General features: G+C 39.6%; 2 protein-coding genes across 2 annotated transcripts in view; both read left to right on the top strand.

Moving 5' to 3' along the window:
• The window catches only part of LOC113805588 (broad-complex core protein isoforms 1/2/3/4/5), a 156,725-nt gene extending 154,050 nt beyond the window's left edge, over nt 1-2,675 (top strand). Inside the window, exon 7 of the mRNA XM_070135340.1 lies at nt 2,437-2,675. Coding sequence (XP_069991441.1) covers nt 2,437-2,660 — 224 coding nt within the window. The 3' untranslated portion in view covers nt 2,661-2,675. The remainder of the gene's footprint in view (nt 1-2,436) is intronic.
• Nucleotides 2,676-10,793: 8,118 nt separating this feature from the next.
• Nucleotides 10,794-12,500, top strand: part of LOC113805590 (CDGSH iron-sulfur domain-containing protein 3, mitochondrial) — a 2,317-nt gene continuing 610 nt past the window's right edge. Inside the window, exons 1-3 of the mRNA XM_027356614.2 lie at nt 10,794-10,984; nt 11,950-12,105; nt 12,471-12,500. The exon at nt 12,471-12,500 is cut by the window's right edge and continues 610 nt beyond it. Coding sequence (XP_027212415.2) covers nt 10,922-10,984; nt 11,950-12,105; nt 12,471-12,500 — 249 coding nt within the window. The 5' untranslated portion in view covers nt 10,794-10,921. The remainder of the gene's footprint in view (nt 10,985-11,949; nt 12,106-12,470) is intronic.

Genomic DNA, 12,500 nt, shown 5'->3' with positions numbered 1-12,500 from the left:
ATCAACCGGGTCTTTGACTGTTATGAAACTGTTTACTTTGTGCATTTTCGTTCCTCGTTTCTTGCTAGCGCCCAAGCCCAAGCGTGAGGATAGCTTACTTTTGTTTCAAATTTAGAGGGGAGCCAAATATTCTTGAACAATGTGTCTGACATATATTACTTGCCTATACCGCAACATCTACAACTCGGGCAAACTTCCCCAAGAGCTAAAAGTTTTCCACAATGCATCTTCAAAAGCGCAAGGGAAATCGTAAGGACTGGAACAACCTCAGAAGCATTTCCCTTCTTTCCATTGCGGACAAAATTTCGGCTCGAGCGCATGTGAACCGACTTGCACCCCTTGGGCCGGCAGCTCTTCTTCCTGAGAACCATCTACCACCGTGAACATGGTCTCTTCGTCCGACAACTGGAAGAGAAATTCCGTGACCAGAATGTTGACCTCATTGGGTGACCGACTCTGTCCATTTGTACGACAGTTCCAGGATGGCATACAAGCTCAGGCGCAAAAAAGATGATTCTTTATCTAAGCCCTTCAGTGTGATAGAGGGTGTAAAGCAGGGTTGCGTTCTTGCGTTCAGTCACGAAGGCATCGGAGTCAATCTTAGGTACCACACGGGACGGCCGGCTATTCAACCTTTGACGTTTTCAAGCTACAACAATGGTGTAAGAAACAACGTATGTTATGCACCTACACCTCAAATTTCGTATCTCGAACCCGTACTAGCAGCGGACTAGCAGCTGATGGTTCACACTTCAGTGTTTAGTACCCTCGTGATCAGCAGACATCGACGCCGAACACGCGCCAAGAATGGTCCCGCTAGTTCAGCACTTGGCGGACCTTCTGAATTTGCATGAAATCGCAAAGGTCTAAAGGTACGATCAGACTGTAATGGCCAGCTTGGGTCATAACATATTTTGAATTATGCAGGTTTTTTCCAATGGGGCCGACACATGTTCACCAGGGAAAACCCGCATTCGTATATCTTATTTTCTTTACCAATTTCCGCCTCAATTTCATGTTTTGATTATATAAAATCTTATAGTAAATAAAAAAGTATATACAGATATTTTTTTCGAGTGAGGGAAAAAGAAATATTCATATTTTTTGTTTATACTCGAACTTTCTGAGCAGTGGCTTTGGGGTAACCACCATGTTTTGCTTCTTTCTCTTGTAGACCTCGGCGAAAGTAGTTGAGATGGGTTGCGCTCCTTCCAAAATGTTTGGAAATTACTGGCTCTGGGATAACTCGATTGGAAAGAACGATATAACCAGTGCACACTCTATTTTCTTTCTCTTTTGGATCTCGACGAGAAACTCGTGAGAGCTGCTACTAAATGTGCAGAGCCCTGTCGAGGAGGAACCGGTGACGCTCTGGAAGGACTCCATGACCATTGCTCGGAGCCGGGAGTTTATCCAAAATGAGTTGACTTCCCCCCATTAATGTTGAATGTAAAATCTCCGTTAGCTTGATAGACCATGAATCGTTTGGGATATCGTATGCTGTCAAAGGAGTTCATATTAATGTACCTATAATGTAAACGGTGGCATTAGCGAGAGAGGGTAAGGCGCAGGGTATATTCTCCTCAGTTCGTTCTGTTTGACCAGTTGTAATATTTTTGGTTCCGTCCCTATTTTCATTTTTTTGTGTCACACTTCTTACTAAGTAAATTTAAAGGGAAGGCCCAATCTCTACGTACATGTTCATGAGTAACTTACAATAAAGCATAAAGAATCAATATCAGGCCAAATTTTTCGAAAGGCAATTGTAATTCAACCAAGAATTCAGCGTTTAGTATTCCCCGCGCCCGTCGTCTGCTAAATAATTGACATCGCATGCGTGACGTCACATGATGCATGCGACTGGGAGCAATAACAAACATGGCTGTATCAAACGAAGAATCTTCCGACTTTTCGGACTTTGGCGCCTGCAAAACCGATTTAAGTGACTGAATCAATTGATCTCAGCGAAGAAGGGTTTGAAGAGCATGTTCATACTGGTGGTGCCGTAATAGGCTACCAGTCCGAGACCCACGATGACAATGAAGGCGGTTCAGAATCGAGCGATTCGTCGGAACCGGGTTCTGGAAGTTGAAGTACAGAGGAAGACGCTTATTTGGTCAAGTGGAGGGAGAGGATGAACACTACGGACTGGTGATTAGTTTTAAAACATATATCTTTGGTGGAAAGTTGTAGATAATCAATTTATGGTAGATTTATTGCGAAATTTGGTTAGGGCAGGGGCCTAAAGTGTTCATCACATTTCTCACAGCTTTAACCGACTGATAAAACGCACCAGACCAGACAAATGTACAGAGAAATTTATAGGTCTAAATGCTGTGTACATCCCACATGGTGTAGGCTTATGGCAATGAAGTGATATACCCATGTTGCAAACAAAATTTTACTTCAGTCTCAATCATATTTTCACTTTTTCAGGTGTAAATGTAGCAAGTGCCAGAATTCTTCAATTCCGGAGGAGAATGCATGCTGTAGAGAGAAGTCGACAGTCGGTGCAGTCATTGAAGAATATAACAGCGACTTCAAGCCAGGGATCCAGTGTATTACAGAGCAACCAGCCTTTCGCACCCATTGCCTGGACGTTTGGTCTCTTCAGTTGGCGTACCGCTTGTACCACAAGAAAAAAGTACCCGGGGCAATAAACATATATTACCATTTTATTTTATCTTTCATTTATTACCACCACTTGATTTCGTCCCATAAGAAAATTAAGTTTGCCAGAAAAAATATAATGATCAGTGCCTAAAACATGTACAATGTAAAAGAAATAACTGCAATCTTACATACATATGCCATTCTTCAGATGGTGCTGGAAATACCTTGGTGATGGCAATCGTGTGCCTCTCCCAGCTTGTGCCGTTCACCTTATAAGAGAGACGTTTACGTCATATGGGCCAGTAGTTGGCTTCAAGTACCCACACCTCAAGACAGAAAAACACATAGAGCAAGGCCAAAGAATATTCAAGTGTTGCTGAACTCTTTTATTCATTATCAATCATTTTCCCCGAAATATAGAGTATCCAACTAAAGATTTTCTTTTAATGGTCCTTGAATCGCTAGAACTTGGAGAGGTAGCCTTCCACTGCTGCACTTTCTTCAGGATGCTCATATTTACTGAACAGGAAGTCATATATTGGTCTGTTGGGATTCTTTATGTTGTTCCTACTTCTGTGATGAGCTTCCAGCAGCAGTCTCCTGAATCATGTACCAGTGAATATGATAAAATACTAATGATAATGGCTGGAAATTACTAGTATTCTTTGTTGTGTTGTGCACTTTACACTGGATCTTATTAGAATTCAAAAGTACTAGAAATCATATTTACTGTCTTTTCGCACTGGACGAACGGAAAACCCTCCCTTCTTCACCTTTGGAAAGAAGACATCTTATTTCGCCCTGCCATCCTTCGTGACAGCCTGCTCCTTTTTGCCATTTTCATTGTAATGCAATGCAGCAATCCAGAGTCTGAAATAAAGCACAGACAAATCAAATTTGTGAACCTTGTGCTAGCCATTTTAAAGTTTATTATAGTAAGGTGTCAGCCAGAACATTTTTAGATGCAGGAGCCAGATAAAAAGACTTCAGTGGAAGTATCTTGTGTTAGTAATGATTTTTGTCATCTCTGTGGAAACCGTTGCTGAAAGAGTGAAAGAGGATTCAAATGAATGTACAGTGTACAATGCATGAAAAATGGTATTGAACTGCTCAATATTGCTAGCCAGTACCACTTAAAACTTGGCTTTACTGATGCCATCCCCAAAGAAGATGAAGTTCAAAGAATTACCTGCAGTGAGCCACTTTTTGCTCTTCAACCGTTGTTTGCCCAGTCGATCATGACCACACTTGGGGAACAGTTTTCCATGATCCCGGTGGATGTTGTGGAGGTGGTTATCCAGAGACAGCCATTTGGCAATGATCAGGTCGGATTTTCCCTCTTGGGTGTTGGATGCCACATAGTATAGATGGTTTATAATGGCCTTGCACCATTCTGCAGCTAATTCACATCCCTGTAACTTAGATATTTTCAGAATCTTCTTCAAATCTCAAAGAAAATAGATTCAAAAGTGGCATGGCTATCAGCTGAATCTACTAGTATTGCACAGTCAATTCCTGAAAAATTATCTGAAAGTGAAATGAATATATACAATCATGTATTTCATGGTTTATTAAAGAAGTGTACTTACTCTTGGCAAGATGCCAAGCATCAAAGAAGTATAAGGTTTCCTCCAGGTTTTCCTTGAGCCATTTGTTGATCTGTACATGCCGATCAGTGATCTTTCCAATAATCACCTCATATTCCTCGAGCTTACGAACACAGCAGATTAGTCCTTCTTTTTCCATATGAATTGATGACTTGACCTCTGTGCTCTGCAATGGAAATGAGGGATTATATTACAAGGGTTATACAGTATAGTATTCTCTCCAAATTTTACAAATTGAATTTCAAGATTAGTGGCAGAGAAAGTAATGAGGCTTACTTCGACAAGTTCCATGGCAATGATCTTGTTATCGAGATCCATCAGTGAGTACGACCCATACTTGGCAATATGGCCAGGCATATCTGATCTTCCATCACCACCAACTGCAAGAGGGGCATCGGTCTTATTTACATCAGATAGAAGTTTTTGTTGTTCTTTACTCCAGACTTTCTTTAGTGCTGGGCTGAGGTAGTTGTGCTAATGTTCGAAGAATGTGGACTTGCAGATGGCCTGGCAACCAAACAAGTTCAGAAACCGAAGGATATGGGCTGGTATGGCTCCAGAAAACAGTATGGAACTTGATAATTGAATGTTCCCAGCTGGTACCTTGCCACACATAGGTTGGCTTTGCCAAGTCCTGAAAGAAAATTATAGCTGTTAGTATTTTGGCAGGGGGAGCAAGAGTGGTGTGTAACTTTCCCCTCGTCCCTTGGCAGATTACATACCTTGCAAAAAGACATTCTTTGTTACTGCATTGCTGCTGTATTGATATGAAAGTTCTAATCCTTCTGATATGCCCAGATGATTCAGACGAACACACTGGACATGATGCAAACAATTTCATCAGGCAGGAATAGTAGACTAAGTATTCATCGGAGATGGGGTCTTTGCTGGAAATGAAAATCATAAACAGTAAAGAGAATTGCATTTTACTAAGATGACTTCAAGATGCAGTAGGCCTATACTATCATGACGGTTGCATCCCATATAGACTGCAGATCACAAGGCTATTAGCAAATTCTCGTCTCTGTTCGGTTTCTATTAGATTTCTGAAAAGAAACAGCCACACTTTACTTCTTTATAAATATCAGGTAATTCTCTGCCATAACAATCTTCAGCAGATTCATCCGCTGAATCAAGTTCATAATCTGGATTGGAGTCATGTGGCTGGGAGGGGAGAAGTTCATACTCTGTACAGGTGTCCATAGAGTCGTCAGCTGATGTACATGTATCAAGCATGACTGGTGGATCAGGCAACTGTCGGCATTGGGCTTCTCGGGAACAACTGCATGCGCATGGAGGTTCCAGGTCATCAGTCTGGGTTCCTGAAAGCACAAAAACGACGGAAATGAAGGAAATGAAGAACACCATAAATGTACCGGTACCATGAATTTATCACGAAATCAAAATCTACCTTGTGAAACAAAAGGTGTTGGGCCCACTTTGAGATCTTAAGGAACGATGTGGTGGTCGTTTAGTCTGCACATACTTCTCCACAGGCTGAGGCTGAAAAGGTAACATTTTGAATGAATGAGAAATTCAGTTGGGCCTAATTTTGTTTCTTCTTATCTTTGGCACAGCATGTGTAGAGAATGCATTGATTCTGGTGTTACTTGGGCTATTTTGATTTACCAACCCTGGCATCATTGAACTCATGTTCCACTGTCTCTCCCTCCCATGATGGACCGTCTAGACTTGGTGATGGTGGCCCTGAAGGGGTTCCCTGTGGCTCGGGAAAGTTACTAGAGGTGGATTCCATGGCTTTATCATCTCTTGTCTCAATGACAAATACCGAAGCAAGCTGGCATGTCTTCATGGTCATGATGGTTCCCTAACCCTAACCCATCCCAATTCTAAAGGGGTAGGTACAGGTTGGCCTAAAGGGCCTGTAGATCATGCAATGCATGCATATCTAGGTATGGGCCTAATAATAGGCATAGCAATTTGGGGGTGGTTGCACTTACCATTCTCCTGTCCTTTTTCGCTGCCCAAGGTCTTGAAGCACCTCTGGAAGACGGTTGCCATCTTGGAGTTGTAATCAAGATGCAGTTACTATCTGAGGCAGCATCAACAGGCGTACCATGGGCTGGTCTCTTTGGGAAAAGACCAGGAGTAGGTTTTGTCTTTGGAACCAACCTCCACTTGATTTTTGCAGCCTCATCTACTTTCTCTTCCTGGATCACTTTTATTTTCATCCAGTTCCGGATCTGATAACGGTCGAAGTGATCAGCACACATTCTTAAGGTTCGCCATCTTACACCAAAAATCGTGTCTTTGTGGCGATTTTTCTCTGGATTGAAATATGAAAACACCAATTCCGTCCTTCAGTTTTGATTTGTCACATCCCAAAGCTGCACAGCGAGTGCCCCCGTTTTTCACACGCTTTTTGGCTTCTCAGAACACTCCTCCATTCAGGAATTAGCCGATCAATATCCGCACAAAAGAATGAATGAAATCCTTGTTTTGAGCAAACTGACGATTATGTATGCATCATGTGACGTCACAGATACGTGCGCTGCAATCGCATTTTTATCAGACAACGTTTCTAGCTAGTTTTACGGGTGCAAAATGCCCAAATTGAGGGCAAACAGATAAGGTTATCATCGAACTAAGGTTTTGATTTTTTTTATTTATTAATTGTACATAGCATCATATAAAAACAAAAATACCATTAGCATTTACTTTCGTTTAAACGACGTCAAACGTAGTAGCCCCAAGTAGGGTGCTACAAGACTAGTCATAAATTTCACTGAACTCCAGCGATTTCCTGTGGGCCGGAACCAGTACGGAAAGAACCATCGGTTTTGTCCAGTGGAATCGCGGCATCTTAACAAATCGCAGAAACTCGTTATGGATCCCGCAATCTTCACCCTAACTCTTGCTACTTTTTCATGTTTCCGGGCCTAACCTTTTCTGGGAGGGAAACGCAGTCAACTGAGATGGACTGGCCGTATGTTTCGCACGCCTGAAAACCGTAATACAAAACAGCCGCTTGTCAGTGAACTGCACCAGGGCTAAAGGTCGGAGTGGATACAAACGCTACAAAGATTCGCTGAAAGCAGCCCTGAAGATCTGTGGCCGAACCCCAAACCTTACAGAGAATAATGCAGCAAACCGCTTATAACGGCGTAAAGCAATCAAAGATGGCGTCGCAGGGTTGGATAAAAATCGCACCTCTGCCACCCAGTATAAACGCCAAATGTATGTTTAATATCTATCTATCCGTCTGTCGATCTATGCATATTCATTCATACATACAAATGCACGCACGCGCTCACACGTGCGTGCGTGTGTTCTTACCGTAGTATTTTGATACGAGATATGGTACCGTCTGCTATATTTAAATTCTCGTATAACTTTATAAATTGATGTGCATTTTTGGCATGGGAGATTGTTCTATGTTTCAATAGTTTTGTTTGTGAAACAATTTTTTAATATCAAACTTCTCTTCCTGAACATAGTTGAACAGCTTAATCATGTCTCACTTTTCCCTCTTTCATCTCAAGTAGTAAGTCCCATTTTCTGTAGTTTATCTTTGTACACATATATCTTGGTGCAAGTGCCCGCCTTGTGGCTGCTCTTTGAACTCTTGCCGGTTTGTCTATATTTTTATTTAATGCGTGGACTCCATAATATTGCGTCGTACTTGACATTAGGTCTTATGAATGTTGTAATGATCTTTACAATTTCTTCGTGATGGCAGTCAGCCCTTGCATTTTATGGACCTTCTCATTTATATGATCAATTGAACTTTAGTTCTTGTTTGTGATTATTCCAAAGTCTTTTTCCCAATCTACAGTGTTTAATATTATATCTAGTTTTTATTGAACTTGACTCCATGGCATTTGTAGGTGCTGAATTCCATTTTATAAGTACAACCACATGATTAGCATGAGACGTCTATTATCATTTTATGTAATTTCGCATCGTCTTCAAACATAACTACCTGGGGTTATTTTTTACCCTAACTCATTGATGAAAATAGTAAACGTAATCGGAGCAAACACCGGTCCTTGAGGTACTCCGCTAGTTACCCGTCTCCGTGTAGAGTACTTTCTTCTAATTGATGTGCACGTGTTAACGAAACTTGTCTATAATTTATTAGGCTTTGTTGTAGTCGTTCTTCTGTGAAGGTGTAACGTTGGCGAATATGTACGTGTCTGTTTGTGTGTGTGTTTGTGTGTGATTTGCAGTTGATCGGAAATCTATATTAGATTGTGTGGTTTAGCAAACTTATGTGTGTGTGTGTGTGTGTTTAAATATAAATCATACACACACACACACACACACACACACACACACACACACACACACACACACACACACACACACACACACACACACACGCACACGCACACATATAATGTATATATATATATGTATATATATATAATGTATATATATATACACTTCTATATACACACATAGACACATATATGTATGTATATATATGTATATATATTATGTTTATGTATATATGTATGTGTATATATGTCTGTATATATATATATATATATATATATATATATATATATATATATATATATATATATATATATAAAGTGTGTATGTATACATGCATATATATATATACATATTATACATATACATATATTGCATTATTCATACATAACATACGAGTATATTCACGTATATATCTTCACCGATGAACAGAAGGGATTTATCATTTTTGCGATATTCTCTACCTTGCATGATTCATCTAGATTGTATTTCATTCTTTTTTATTTTAGCTATTTTTCAATTGTTATCCATAAAAAACAAAACGGAGCAACATATTTCAAAGTTTTCTTGCAGGACAGTGCAAAATGAAGGGATGTTCAAACCACCAGGATTATATTCTCGTCCCTCCGAGTGTAAACAGTGAACATGACTCAGCTGATATGACGTCACCGGAATCAAGGTCGCGGCGATGAGACAGAGCAACGGAATCTTTCGGGAAAGATCTGCCGTCTTGCGACATCTGCAATCTACCATGGTTGCCCTTACATTCAACAGGTGGCGCTGCATGAATGCTTAGTCTAGTACTTCTGTGGCACGGAATATGTTATTGCACATGTCCATGCCTTGTATACAGATACAGGATAAAAGGCATATATGCCTATATATATATATATATATATATATATATATATATATATATATATATATATATATATATATATATATGCGAGTGTATATGTGTATGTGTATATACAGTAGATACATATATGTACAACCACACATATGTATGTGTTTCTCTGTATATGTGTATGCGCGAGCGCGCGCGCGCGCACACACACACACACACACACACACACACACACACACACACACACACACACACACACACACACACACACACACACACACTCACACACACACACACACACACACACACACACACACACACACACACACACACATTCACACAAATACACACATGCATGCGACCATAGAATAAAATTACTAACATACAGACATATTTCTGGCAGTCAACATCGCCCTTCCCTGTGTTGTATCAACTTATTACCAGTTGTAGAATTATAATGTTAGGTTTCGAAACGAATTGTGAAAGTTCATTTCGAAACTGGAACTCCGATTATTTGTCAAAATATTTGTCAAAGGTATTTTTTAAATGTAGTTTCATTGCTTTATTATTCTATTTACAGACGATGTACAATAATGTCTAAATCTAATTACATTCACATATAGAGATTACTAGCCGGGTAGTAACTAATATCTATTCATCCTTGATTTCCTATCAAACCAGCGTGTCCAGAATATTTATCACGCTTAATATATGTGGAAACCTTGAAGAGACATATTTTTTTATTTCTACTGTATGTAAGATGAATCTAATAAAATGGATTACTTAGATCTTTGTATGTGTCTAAATAACGAATAAGAGCAATACACGACCATGGGAAAAAATATGATAGAATAAAAAGACGGTAAAAAGCTTTTAACTGGATCAATATTTCAAGCACGGCCTAAAGACGTAGGCCATCTGCAGAAAATCGTAAAGAATGGAAAGTAGTAGCTTCCGTCTGTCACAGCCATGAGTGGCTTCATCATCAGCGAATTGATTTCAAAGGGACTAATTTTGTGTACAGTAAAATGACAATATAAACAACGCAATCATGAAATCTTTTGAAATCCATGGCGAAATCGACCTTCATAGTGTTACAAACGACAGCAGTATTTCATACTTTATATAAAAGTTGTATAGGTATTGCGTATGTGGCAGTACATGAATTAGCCTTGGCTAATCTATCGTAGATAACGAAAACTAATTGTACAGCTTCCTCCTCACCATACTCTTATTTTTAGCAGATAAAATGCCACGGCTCATGTTATTTATCGTTTTATTTGATGTATTTTGATATTGAGACATTGACAAAAAATCTGTAATTCTAAACTAACCCCTTCCAATTCTGGCAGATCGCCTTTCCTACCAGACAAATTTTTTTTTTTTCGTATCAGAATACACACCCCGGACCCCAAACGCTGTGAGATTAGAATAGTCTGGGGTCTCAAGGTTCAAGTTTTCTGTGTCGAACTGTAAACAAACGTCACCCACTTCACTACGGCGAGAGAGACGAGCGAGTAAACACCAGGGTAACTTCCTCTCGCATTGTGGTGGAAACTTTGAAATAAGGTGCGAGCTCCCAGTCGCATTATAGGCGGGCATAGGCGGGGACACCATGGCTTCTATGCGGAGTTTGGTTAGAATTCCCTTCGTCGCAAGTAGACGGTGTCTTTTCACGGTAAGTTATCGAACGGTAAAGTAATTTTTGTGTGTTGGTTCCCGTTTTGTTGTAATTGGTATTGGGCAAGGTAGGGTTACACGTTTCGATATTGTTATTTTTTTTTATATTTGCACAGGATGTTTATTAATTGTCTTATACATTTCGGAAAGACTGTTGCTCTACATAGATGATTTGATGATACATTAAGAGACGTTATTCGATATTTACTCTACATATGAAGCAGATCATGCCTTTCCCGGTATGTGGGCAAGCCAGAAATAAGACGTGATGACCTTGCAAACGATGACACATCAATTATTAGAGAATACATTGTTGTGGTTGGCTGAGCAGAAAACAATTCTTTCTTAACTAATTAAACAAAGAAATACGTCTTAACACGATAAAAGGGTAAGCACATGTATTCATTAACGTTACGGATCGCGAAGTGATTTACGGTGTATATGCAAATTAACGAATTAATAAGTAAATTACTGGTATCATTGGTATTGTCTGCTAGCCTTATCGGAATTGTCTGCTTCTACGATTGCTGTCAGTGGCGAATTGTCAACAAGAACATTCGAGTCTGAATACTAGAAGTAATGTGAATCTTTATAACGTCTAAATAATCGCTTATAATTTAATATTTTGTATTTTAGTGCTTTTGTGTATATCTAATCTTTTGTATATATATGTACGCACGTTTCACAATGAGTATTTATTTCTATTTCTATACGTACTTTTGGAATATGTAAAGCTGTCATAATGCTAATGTTTTAAAGGCTGTTCTCAGGTTCTCCGGTAGATGAAGAAGAAAATCTAGTGCTTGTATAAATATCTCTCCCTCCACAATTTATTTTATATATATTTTTTCATTTATTTAGTTTTTATTTTTTGTATACAATGTGAATATTCTTGAGCATGATTACACATTTCCTTCTCTCATCACTCACCTTCATCTCCCACGGTACTCCTTCTTCCCCAAGGACGCCGTCAACCAGGCGAAGGCAGGCGAGGGCGGCGGTGAAGCAGTTCCAGAGCGGAAGAACAAGGGGCGTGTGGCAGCCAAAGTCCCGGTCAGAATCGAGCTCAAGGAAGGGAAGCGGTATCTCTGGTGTGCTTGTGGCTACAGCAAGAACCAGGTAAGGGGTTGGGATGGGGCTGAGAAGCCAGGGATCGAAGGAAGCAGAATTTCAGTCGAAGTTGATTGCTCTTTGATAATGCTTATGACTGGTGTGTGGTTTCTTTTTCTCCTTCCTCTTCGCATTATTATAATCATTATAAGAATGATGATAATTATAGTAATTATGATTATGATAATTATAATAATGTTAATGTTACTGTTAATGTTGATGTCAGTGATAATCATGAAAACGATAACAATAATAATGCCATTATTATTGCTATTATTTTTTGTATTAATATCAGTAGTGCCATTAGCATATTTAATTACTGCACCATATTCGTACGCACCAGCCTTCAATGCAGAACGCTCCTCTTCACACAGCCATTCTGCGACGGAACCCACATTTGGAGC

Source organism: Penaeus vannamei, chromosome 20 (assembly GCF_042767895.1).
Source record: "Penaeus vannamei isolate JL-2024 chromosome 20, ASM4276789v1, whole genome shotgun sequence".
Classification (NCBI taxonomy): Eukaryota; Metazoa; Arthropoda; class Malacostraca; order Decapoda; family Penaeidae; genus Penaeus; species Penaeus vannamei.
The sequence above is the reverse complement of the archived record's forward strand: the minus strand, read 5'-3'. Positions and strand labels throughout refer to the sequence as shown.